Here is a 12,713-nt window from a genome sequence, read left to right as displayed (position 1 = left end):
AAAAACAAATATTTCAATTTTCTTTGTGTTCAATTGTAGAAAATTCTGGCACACAGAAAAGTATAAAGTCACTATTTTCATCTTCCTTGTTGAGGCAGCTTGTTTTCTATATGTAAAATGAGATTACTGGTGAGTCACTGTCATGCTGATGATTGTGGTAGCCAAGCCTAATTTTAAGCATACATGCTGAGTCCCACCCCTCCTTGAAACTTGCAAGCCTTGAAACTTTTTCCGTTTTAATGAAAGCTGCAAGTAACTTTGCATGAAAACAACTCTACAATGGGTGGTATCTTCTTTTTGCAGTTTGGGAGTGGTGTGACTGAAAAAGCAAAGAAAAAAGGTGTTGCAGAGGAAAAACAAGGCAGGAAATACAGCTTCACAGAAGGACAGAAAGAGGCTAATGCAGTGAGAGGGGAGATGAGGAAGAAATGGGAGGGCTTTTGAGTGTAGAGCTGCCCCCTCAGGCAATGTAAGAGGATCTTACTGCAACTCAGGGAGGGAGCAAACAAAACCAATAACCCCAAACCAAGGCAGGGAATGAGCAGGAGGAAAGGGAGGAGGGAGAAGCCTGGGAGTAGGGAGTTAAACGGCCTTTGACATCACCAAGCTGTTTGAAAGTCTATTGGCTTTGAAGCGTGTCAGTCATTTCACTTCCTCCTTGGCAGGAGTGAGATCATAGAAGAGAGGGCAGGAGGGAGGAGGAGAGGGAGGTACCCTCAGACAGCTCTCTGTGTCTGTTTTTTTTTCACAAAAAATACTGAACTGGGGCTGAAACTGAAACAGGGCAAGACTCGTAAAAGGAGTGCAGTCTCTTGCTCTCCTCAGTTTCCTGTTGAAGGGGGCCATTTTGTAACTCAGCCTGGAGGAGAGCACAACAAACTTTGGCATTGTTTTTGTTTCTTCTCTCCCACGCCCGGGAGTTTCACAATCAAGTTTGGACTTTCTCCCCTGCAGAACAACTTCTTTGGACAAGAGAGAGGTGAATGAGGGAAGAAAGTGGAGGAGGAAAAGCAGTAGGAGTGTGTCTTTCTTTTATGGGTCCTCTCACACACATTGCTTATGCTTGTCATGCTTGGACTATAAAAGAAGTCTGACAACGAGAGAGCGCAAAAGTAGGGCTGAAAGGAGGAAAAGCCACCGCTTCCTGGATAAGGATTTCTTCCTTGATCCTCTGGGAGGGGGTGGACACAGCACACAGAGGAACCGGGACTCTGCTCAGTGTGTGTGTGTATGTTTCAGTGTGTGTACCCCTCTCTCCTCCCCTGAGACAGTTTGAATGAGCGTGGGTTTTCTGAGACTGCACCTGGGCGTGTGTTTGTGAGTGTGTATGTTGAGAGCTTCAGGCAGTCAACAGCCAGGACCTCTGGATGGCGAACGCTAGCCCCTGTATGCCCTCAGGGCCCATGGCCCAGGTCTTCTTTCCTCCGGGGGGTTCCTCACTGCCAGGCACAGCTGTGATGCAGCAGGGGACACCCATCACTGTGCCCTCTATGCCTGCTCAGGGTGGTTTTCCTGTGATGGACCTGACACCAGGGCAGGCTCCTGGTGGGGCTGTGATGCCCACAGTGCCTCCTTCTCCAGCGGGGGTGTCCTTCATCATCCAGATTGGCCTGACAAGAGAATCTGTCTTCATGCCTCAGACTGCTGACCTGGCTTATGTGAAACAAATTGCCTGCTCCATTGTTGACACCAAGGTAGGAAATGTGTGTATGGTGTGTGCGTGCAAGCTGGAGAGGGTGGCACGCCAGGTAAAACTGGGTGTATGCTCTCTCCAGGTGGAAAACTGTTTATGTGTAAGGTCTTCATACAACACTCACATATCTCTGTGTTAGATGACTAGTTTGGGTTGTAAGCTTCTCTAGTTTTGTGTCTCCCACAAAAAAAAAACAACTTTGTTTACACTCCACTACTCTCATAGGTAAATGAAAGAATTTAATCATGCAAGCAGACAAAGTGTTTCAATAGACAGCTGTGACAGACTCTGAGGAACAGTACAAAATGTCACAATTTTGCTCCGCTCTAATTACAGCAATTAACCTTTTCCCCTCACACTGTTGGAAGAGAACACTATGTTCAATTAGGCTTTGTTATGCCATATCCAGCACAGCAGACTGGGAGTGGGATGTTTGATCGACTTAGATTGTTTGAAACCAGGACACATTCAGTTTCATCTAGCTGTTCACTCACGACGCTGCTTGCGTGCTGTATATGAAACAGTGTAAACATAGGAAATGAGGGTCAATAATTGTAGTATTTTACATGATATTTTACTTTATTGCATTTCACCGTATTAGTAATAAAAAACAAACATGTCTCAACATCCAGTTTAACAAAAGGAAGTCAATATCAATTGTTGAGGAGCTCCGTAACCCTGTTTAACATCAGTGCAAGAGTGAAGCCAGTTATTGAACAGGCATGAGCAAACTTGGATTTCAGATCTAGTGTGATCAGCATTAATATAATCTCAGCATACCTCTATCTGTAAACAGCAAAGTTCTCTGCCTATGACCTTCCTTTGCCATGGCAAAAGGCCCCTTTCACTTCTCCTCTCTGCAACATCTGATGTTTTGCATTTCATGCCATAAGAACAGGTCACATTAGGCCAATCTTCTTACTTTCTTTTTTCTTTTTCTTTTAGCCGTCACTGATCACTTTTAAGTTATAGCTTTGTATTACCCAATCTTTAAAGGCCTTTAACTGCTTGGCTTTAAATTTTTAATACATTGACAATGTTTTTACTGTTTTTGTTAGTTGAGATTTGTGTCCACAGCAGCAACATTACATTTAGAACTTGTCCACAAGATACAATTGTATTTAAAATGTTTAAAATGTCGCATTCAGCGTTTTAACTTTATGAAGTAATGATCACAATTGATCTGGAATTTCTAGCACAAGGATCTGCAGCCTCTTCACTGTGTTTTAACATTGTATGCTGCTGGTTCACATTACAAAACAAACAAAAAAAAAGTACAGGAGGGGTAAAAGACTTATGGGAATAATAACTTCTTACCTTTTGTATGAAACCACAAGAGAAAACATCAAAACAGAGGGTTGAGAGGGTTGAGGAGGGGGGAGAAGTAGTGACATCCTCTTTGCAACAGGAAGTAGTGAGTGTTATGGGAAATATGGTCTTTATTTGAGAACTGCCAGCAATGATACATTTAAACTGTATGGGGTTAGGAAATTTTCATAATGACTATATACTACTTAGACTATATGCATACAATAGAAAACATTACGTTGAGGTGGTAGTTTGAGCCAGTCATGTGTTTTTATCTGCCAATTAGCCTGGCAGGTGATTAGATTAGCAGATTTTCCACAGCCTGCTCACAGCAGCTTTGTAAAACACTCCACAATCGCGAATCTTCCAGGAAATACTGGTAGCTGCCTCAAGCCAGCTTACCCACTCTGCTAATCTGTTTTTGTGCACAGCAATATTTGTTCTCTTCCCTCATATAAGTGGTTCTGTAGTTGGGTAAATTGGGTGAGAAAGACTAATTCAGCTGTGCTTCGAATCTGATGCTGGATCATAACAACACGCTTTACTGCTCTGCAGAGCTGAGACAGAGGGGATCTGTAGTTTGACAGTTCTTCCCACTGTGTTTCTATACGATGGGAACAGGTATGGTTTGAACAAGTTAAAGTTGTTGTTTTCCTCTGTTATGCCTCTGCCTGCCTTCATCCTCTTTTCTTCCTATTTTTGTGTTTTCTCAGACTAATCCAACTTATCTTTGTATTGCAGGGGAGGTTTCTTTTTTGTATTCATAAAAAGTGGAACCCTCACTGGTTTCTTGTCTGGTCCCCTTTGTAATGCTCTTAAAAAAGCAGCACATAATGTCCAGAAATGCATTTAGACCAACCAGTTACCTCTCTGACTCAACACTTTCTGTGGCTGCTTCATAGTGAAAACCTTTCACCTGAGAGGACATAATCCCTTTTCTTGCTAAAACCCCTGCTCAGTTGGATCATTAGTTTATAAATCAAGAGCAGAGATTCACAGCTTTGCATTTGAAGTACATTACAATCCCATTGAACCAAAACCGTGAAATATCTAATAAAAGACACGCAACAAGGACACACTATTGCTGGAAGGCTTATAAGGTCACTATGGTTACCCAGTGAGAGCTAAGATACTTCTAAATTTAGATTTGGTCGATCAGTTTGAAAATTTGTAAGAGGAATAGACCTAATTGCATTTAGTACAAAGAATGGCAGTGAAGCTGCTGTCTTTTAGATGACTAATGAGGACATCAACTCCTGTATGTCACCATGATGTTGAAATGAGGATGTCACTGCCATGGCTGTAAAGAGAACAAAATTGTTATGTGGAGGATTGTGAATGTGTAATGAAGCTTGAGATGGATGACTTACACATCAAGTATTTTTGAGTGAGTTAATTGGTGCTTTTTAGTCAGTATTACAAAAGGTGGACTGGCAATTTGGAGCCCTGGGAAAACCCCAGCAGAAATATAAAAACTTTCTCGATTGTGGGGTCATTCCTCTGTGTGTGTGTGTGTGCATGCGTGCGTGTGTGTGTGTGTGTGTGTGTGTGTGTGCATGTGTGCATGTGTGTGTGTGTGTGTGTGTGTGTGTGTGGTGTGTGTGTGTGTGTGTGCGCGTGTGCGCGTGTGTGCATGGACATGCTGCTGTCAGGAAAGGAGTCAGATGCAAGGCAGGAAGTGGGAAAGCAGGAGTGAAGAAAATAATGGCCAGTCTGACACTGCAGTAAGGTCACACTAAAGATAATTAATAAACAGCCATAGGTGATATTATAAGAGGGTATTGTGGCCACAATGCCGCAGAGCTCCTTACATAACACCCATCTAGACATAACTTTTTCTATATTTTTAGACAACCAAAGGAATGTTGATTGCTCAGCAGAATTCTAAATATACGTACTGTATGGTACCAGTTTGTGTTTCCTGCTCTGCAGCATCTAATTAAGAAAAACATTGTCAGCAAAAGAAAATAGATTATTTTTTTTATGTTTTTTTGCCTCCTTCAGTGAAACAACCTGTTATTTTAACAGAGGTTGGTTTAACCGCAGGTGTATTTAAGCATACAGTCTGATTGTTTAAAGGAGACGTTCACAGTTTTTCAAGTGTGTCTTAAAACAATATTCAGGTGCCCAAATGGACACTGAAACAGGTTTTGCTTGCTGTGATAATTCCTCCTGTTCATACTGACCATTAGAGGACCCTTTCCTAATGTGCTTTCAATGTAAGTGATGGAGGACAAAATCCACAAGCCTCCTTCCATGCAAAAATATATTAAGTTCATTTCAAACTAATATGAGGCTTCAGCCATCCAAATGAGTCGAATCATGATGTTATCTATCAAATTTACAGTCGTTTTAGTAACAATTTCCTTCTTTTTGTTACTTTACTTCCACTGCAGCTCAACGAGGAAACACAAAGATATAATTCTGTACTGAAAAGACTGTTTGGAAGATATCCACTCGATCTGAGTAACTCTGACTGCTGAAGTTTGTGTGTTGCGTATTTCCTCTGGGTGCTCTGGTTTCCTCCCATCCTCAAAGAATCTTGGGTATTAGGATACTCCTATCCTCAGAACTGGAGTTGGTCCCTGGGCGCTGCACTACGGCTGCCCACCATAAATGGAAAGACAAATGAAGAAGACAAATTACTCCATATGCCTGGTGTCCGTCATGTCTTTTGTTAAAAACTTTAGGATAAGGGATGTTGTACAATAATGGCTGGTGTCTATCTTTTGTAAATAGTAAATAGTAAATAGGCATTTCACCATTAAAGGACCAATGTGCAGGATTTAGTGGCATCTAGGGGTGAGGTGGCAGATTGCAACCAACTGATAACTCCTCCCCTCAACCTCTCCCATTCAATGGTGTAGGAGAACCTACAGTGGCCGCAAAACTTGCAAAAGGCCCTCTCTAGAGCCAGTGTTTGGTTTGTCTGTTCTGGACTACTGTTGAAACATGCCCACTCCCTAAGTAGATATAAAGGGCTCATTCCAAGGTAACAAAAACACAGTGATTCTTTTTTTCATGGGATTATACACTAATTAAATATACTTATAAATATTGCATTCCATTTCTGCCAAAACATCTCCCTGAATCTTACATACTGGTCCTTCAAAATCAAGCAAGAGAACAAAACAGAAAAAGTACCTTCATTTATGCAAACAATAAGACACTCAGAGTCTGATCCCTTGTTAGACTAGTAACACACACACACACACACACACACACACACACACACACAGCAATCCCAAAATCCCCTAAATACAAAACTCCTGCCCTGCTAGGAGCTATGCGGCTTTAGGTGGGAAATTTGGACAATAGACAGCTTGTCCTGGTCCAGCCAACTGAGTGCAACACATGAGTTGGACTGTGTGTGCATGCATGAATGCCCACATTGGTGTGTTTTTGAGGGGTAGTGAACACAGTTTTGTACCCCACACCCCCGCCCACGGTCATCTCTCCCATCCCAGAAAGGGTGAGTCACTGGCTCTGTTTATTCACAGGCTCCCTCCTTGTGTTCCATTGACACGTTTTTCCATTCACTTCTAGATGGAGAAGCACACTCTTCCCTGGCTTCAACTTCCAACACCAACCCTAAATTAATGGCCTCTCTACAGCTCTTGTCTCCTGTTCTGACCCTAATCTCTCAGGCCAACACTCTGTCCTTCTTTGATTACATATTTACTCTCCAAACTTACCACACCTTATGCCAGGCTCAGACTACAGGACTTTTGGGCTGATTTATTCCCGATTCACTCCTCCTGTCTGAGAACTTTGTGGGTACCCATGTTCAGCCCTGATTATCTGGTAATGTGAGGGGTTAAAATCTGGATAGTTCAAATCTGGATGATTACTGTTCGTCACTACTTTCCAAATGGGACCACAATAGCCAATGAGAGAGTGAAGTCAGTGTTGCCTAGCAATGTTAAACATTCTAGCCATTAGCTAGCATACTACTGTTGACAGATATTAAAACTGACAGTTAAAATCTCACCTCAAGCTCTCGCGGTCGACTTGTGTTGACCATGTCCCCTAAACATTTTTTCATGCTGGCTCATTTAGCCTTCTGCTTTTGTTTTTTCTCACTTCAAAGTGTTACTATAGCAAATTGTTGCACCATGTCAGTCTCCATTTTGTTTACATCTGCTTCACCATCACCATAATATGTGTATGTGATGCACTATTATTTTCACTTCATTGTAGTGTGTGCATGTTTGAGATCAGAGAGAAGAACATTGGTGAAGTTTCTCCTAAGGTGCGTGATGCAGCCCGATTTCAAAATTGGTTAGGATTTTAAAACTTGTGCAGTCTGAGCCCAGCTTTACTAAAACCTTAGTTGACTCTTTACCTGGCAATAGTGCTTGCCAAACTCCCATTTAGCTGGGCTACATCCAGTCGCCCTAACCCCTTCCTCCTGATGGAACAAGAACTAATAGTGTGGCCTGGAAACCAGAGGTCTGTCTCCATCCAACCATGATGCAGCTCTGTTGTATTCACTCTTTTGTTGGGCAGGCCTCACTGCCCCCCTTCTTTCCTTTCCTTTCCCCCTATCTACTGTATTAATTGTTTATTAATACAGTAGATACCTTTGTTTCCTGGGATAAAAAGGTAATGACGTCCGTTTCCTCTGACTATCTTTCGGGGGGAAACTACCTCCTACTCTTCCTCCTCCCGTGCCTTTCCCTCTCTTCCTCCTCTTTGTACTTCCTCTCCTTATCCGCTCATCTCTGGTCCCTTTTGCCCTTCTTATCGCCAACTTCCTCTCACGCTCTACCTCCTCTTCCTCTTCGCATCTCTGCTCCTGTTCATCAACTTTGCTCCCACTGCATTCATCTGCCTACTACCATGGCCTCCCCTGTCAGCTCTTGAACACACTTCAGGTGGAGAAACATGGGGCAATTCACACTCTTGCCATGTTCATTTTAGATGCCAGGAAAATACAAGTTTTGAGGACGTAGACTTTTTAGGAAGTGATGAGTCAAAAATCCTATATTCCGGTTTGTCAAGTGGTGACCTTAGCTCATGTTTTCCAGAGGATATTATACAGGTTAAGTCAGGCTTTAAGATAAAGAAAAAACCACAATGAGCTACAGAACAGAAAAGTTAACATACTGTATTCACAGGTTTGGTTTTGTGTTCCCTCTTGGCCTAGTTTGCCAAAAAGGTGTGTCTCTTTAACGGTTATATTTCATCATTACTGAGATGCATACCGATTTGTGTGGACGTCACTGGGTGTGTTACAATGTGTTTGTGTGTGTGTGTGTGAGTGAGTAAGTCAGCACGTGAACACAAGTGAGAACCTGTTGAGTCCTGTCAGTCTTGGCTGTGGTCACATTACCGGACTGTTGAACATGTCTGTAGACTAATCTGTGATGAGTTATGACATGTTTAACAGCCAGTGAGCTGTGTCAAATCCAGTAGTGGATACATGAGATGCCAGCTGCTATTAACATATCATTTATATTGCAGAAATTGTATTGAATATTTAGTATTTCACAGTTTAACTTGCTGGAGGATGCCAGTAAGTGCTGTAACATTATCAACCTGCACCCATTATGTCCATGTCTTGTAACAGGAATCTCTCTGACTAGACTCTGTAGATGTAAATAAAGAGAAATAAGTTTATTTTGTTCCTTAGTTTGATGGTTAAAAACAATATCAGAAACCAGACACACACACACACACACACACACACACACACACACACAGCTGTGATAGAGAGCCCCTGCCCTGGCCATTGTTTCCACCTCCGTTTTGGAAGGGCTGTGTCTTTATCTCTCTCCCTGGAGAAGCTGTTTGGCCCTGGGAATGGGATCATACACACCACCTCCTGTTTACCTCACCCTCTTGCACATGTAATCTACACATACACGAACACTGTAAAGTAACGTAACAGTTGGCCCTGATTTTTCCAGATAAAGGCCCAGTGTGACTGACAAGGTCATATTGTTTGTATGAAAACAACAAAGTTCCGCTGTAGGTAAGTGGGCTGACTTCATTTCGTCTGAATTACAAACCTACAGGTACACTTTCATCCACTGCACTTATCTAATGTCATGGGGATTTCGTCTTGCTGCTTGGAGAATTAAAAAGCATCTTGTATGTATGAGACCCACTGGGCAAATACGCTTTGCTTATCAACCCAAACCTTTGTTGGTCACTGAATAAATGCCAGTCAATTAGCAAGACAGTGGCAGGTGGACATGCAAGCGAAAGAACAAACCATGCCTTTATCAGTCCGCATGACATTTAATGACTGAGTGAAGATAACGCAGCTGCTGACCAAATGTAGTAGCTTTAGATAAATGCTGAATCTCACAGCGTCTATAATAACTTTATCTACTAAAACCTTACTGCCCTGAAGGAAATGGTGTCTATTTTCAAAGCGACATGTATCAGTTCTGCTTACCCAAACCTCTCTTTCTCTATCACTGTGTGTGTGTGTGTGTGTGTGTGTGTGTGTGTGTGTGTGTGTGTGTGTGTGTGTGTGTGTGTGTGTGTGTGTGTGTGTGTGCGTGTCTTTCTCTTGATTTGCATGGTAGCGGAACAGTTTTGCATGACTGACCGTGTGTGCTGCAGAAGGAAGCTTAGTCCGCACAAGGACATTTGATTATTCAAAGCACACACCGCTGCCCCCTGGAGCTTAGTGACAGGGATGTGTATCAGTAGGTGAGAGAGGTGTGGGATGATGGATGGAGATTTGAAGTGTTTGAATCTTGAGCTGCAGCTGAGATTGGGATCCTGAAAGAGCTTTTGTGAGATCTAATGCAGAAAAGATCAAATCCATAGCACTGCCCAGTGTATTAAAGGATCATTCTGGTTCATTACAACCTGAATTTTATATGATCAAGTCAGGTCAAAATAGGGCAAGAAACCCTCCATGTTTAACAAACTAATTTGGAAGAAAAAGAAGGTGAATGGTCATTATTACCCAAACTGAACATCCATCACATTCCTCTTCCTGGTTCTCTTTTGACCTATCTTAGTTGCTGTGGTTTTGGGCACACCACACAGATTTTTTTCCCTTATTGGTTACAAACATTTTGCATGCATTCTTTTGGTTTTACTTCCAAATAAAGTTACAGTTTCACCAACTTGTCTGTTTCTTGCCCCATTGGACATCACTGTAGCCACATTCCTAGATCCTAGCACTTATTTAGGAGACTACACTGTTTTCATTACTAGTAAAAACTATAACCAAAACTACCAAAATGAGACCCAAGTTGTAATAAAGTGGAATTGTCCTTTAAAGCCTACCTGAATTTTGTCATTCATGTGTTCTTCATACTCGTTCAGCCTCCCACACCTCCCTACATTCTTTCTCTTGTTCTGAGCAAAGGAGACCTTATGATACTGATCCAGCGATTAGCATCCGTAAAAACGGTTTTGTGCCATAATCCAATTTGGAGCTGCTGAGCAGAGCTGAGCGGCATTTGGTGGCATGTAACCATGTGGAGAGTTCGTACCAGCCAGTTATGAGAGAGAGAATTTCTTCTCATGTCAGAGATACAGCACAACACAAGACTCTTTCACAGAGGGTAGAGAACTGCAGGTCAAGGGTAAATAAACACAAACACATTTTCATAACACAGGGAGAGAATGAGAAGTTAGAGAGGCCTGTCCACCACAGATAGAAAATATTGTGCCTGATCTCATAGAGAAACACAAGCAGAGCTACGTCGCTACAGGGCATGAAACTATTTGCTGTTCTAACGTCTGGTGTGTGAAACATGTGTGAGTGAGAGAGAGTGTTCTTGGGAAGGCAGCAGACAATGGGGTCAGTGTGAGGGTTGAAGGGGTGGGTTGGGTGTGTGTGTTAGTGTGTCTCAGACACGTTGCAAATTGCCTATATGTGTCTACGTGCAGGGGACACTTAGTTATGAGGGGAAATAGGCAAAACCACAGTCTTATTTCAGTAGATAAACACTTGACATCAATATTGAAGCCTAGACGGTGGAATAAGCAACTGTAAAATGACAGCCTATTAGTTAGACCTCTCAACAAGGGATCTGAGGAAGCTCTAGGATATTCACCAAGATAATTACTTTATTTTTGCATTATGTAATGATCACTATTCCATTACATACAATATAAGAGTGTTTATTCAAGAAACAGCTTACACTCTCACCCCTGTTTCATGCCTTAATGCTAATTCAAAGGCCTTTCTTTAATTCATTTAGCATGAATGAACATATATCTAATTTGCCTGAATATCACATACCCAATGAAATATGTAAATGAACCGCTCCCTCGTTAATCATAGGTTATTGAATTTAATGATCATGTAAATGTGTCATAGAAATGTATAATTTAGTTTGCAGTCAAGGAGAGTACTGAGAGGAGGTGGCCCTTCTACACACGTCTGTGTGCATGAACGTGTGCAATATTTCTGCAGAGCAAAACAGAAAAGTTGCAGTGCAGTTTTGTGGGCTGTTTTTTTTTCCTTTTTGAGTAAATAGTGTTACAATTTAGTTAGCTGAGGCAAAAACTCCATAAATGTAACCGCATGTTTGTCATATGACTGGGGTTAGTCTATAGCCTCCAGCATTTTCTCTCTCCCTTTCTTTCAATTAGGATCTAAAGCCATGCCACAGGGAAAGAAAACAACAGCATGTGGAGAGGAGAGGGAACAAGCATAAAGGAAGAGGGGATGACTCAGAGTGCAGCAATGTGGCCTATTGTGGCCCGCAGCATGCAGCTTCATGTGTTTGTGTGTCCATGGCACTCTTGGCACATGGAAAACACTCTCATGGCCTTGTGTGTGTGTGTGTGTGTGTGTGTGTTTACTTTATGGACACTCTGGAGAACTTATTTGGGTAGATCTATCAATCTGGCAAGGAAATAGTAGATGATTTGAGAAACAGTGGGGTGTCCACTGGTGTGCAAAAAATCCATCCATCTCAATTCCATTAATATCTCTAATATATTCTTTATTTTTAAATGAAAAAAGACATAACTTCACTACATGCTTCTCAAGCACCTGTGTTCACTGTAGCTATTTGTCAGTTTCTGTCATTATTACTCATTTGATTGTTATTTTTAGCCTTCCGTTACATCTGAAGTTATCATCCATATAGGGACTTTTTCTGATGTTAATACAGAGGCAGTCTACAACTGGATTGTCACAGTGTAATTCATGAGTAGTCATGCAAGGAAAGTATAATGCCCAACTTGACTCATATCACATGACTGTCACAGCAAATTAATTGTCTCTTCAAATTATTGGCTTTTTGACTTTTTGGAAACTAACTTAAGATTTGTACAATACAATACAATATCCTAATATATGTCCTAATATCACCACACAATCCAGGATCAGCACTTATTGATCAGCAACCAGGATTTAAATACTAACAATGTCTGCACAAACTGTTTTTCAGCTGACTCATGCCTGCAGCGCAGCTATTTAAAGTATGCTCACCTTCGTAGCTTCAGTAAACAGTGCAATGTGAGAAACAAGCCTGTGACCTCTGAAGCACCAATCCAAAATCATCATTTAGAGACAAATACATAATTGCAATGAATAAAACAAAACATAAACACTACTACTACTACTTAATGAGGCCAAATGAACATGATGGATAGTTTCTATGGGATATTGAATGGACAGTCCAGCTGTTGAAGTTAGTGTTGAAACACAAAGAAGTGTACTGAAAAAGTAGTTTTAGCATCAGCACACTTGTTTCATTGCTCATTTTGCCTCCATCCCTTTACG

At 41.7% G+C, this 12,713-nt stretch overlaps 1 protein-coding gene across 2 annotated transcripts in view; it reads left to right on the top strand.

Annotated features, from left to right (window-relative positions):
* The first annotated feature begins 697 nt into the window (after positions 1-697).
* prkd2 (protein kinase D2) overlaps positions 698-12,713 on the top strand; it is a 37,774-nt gene continuing 25,758 nt past the window's right edge. For both annotated transcript variants that reach the window (XM_042414758.1, XM_042414757.1), the window contains exon 1: positions 698-1,694. In XM_042414758.1, coding sequence (XP_042270692.1) covers positions 1,368-1,694 — 327 coding nt within the window. In that variant the 5' untranslated portion in view covers positions 698-1,367. The remainder of the gene's footprint in view (positions 1,695-12,713) is intronic.

The sequence above is a fragment of the Thunnus maccoyii genome, chromosome 6 (genome assembly GCF_910596095.1).
Source record: "Thunnus maccoyii chromosome 6, fThuMac1.1, whole genome shotgun sequence".
Lineage (NCBI taxonomy): Eukaryota > Metazoa > Chordata > Actinopteri > Scombriformes > Scombridae > Thunnus > Thunnus maccoyii.
The sequence above is the reverse complement of the archived record's forward strand: the minus strand, read 5'-3'. Positions and strand labels throughout refer to the sequence as shown.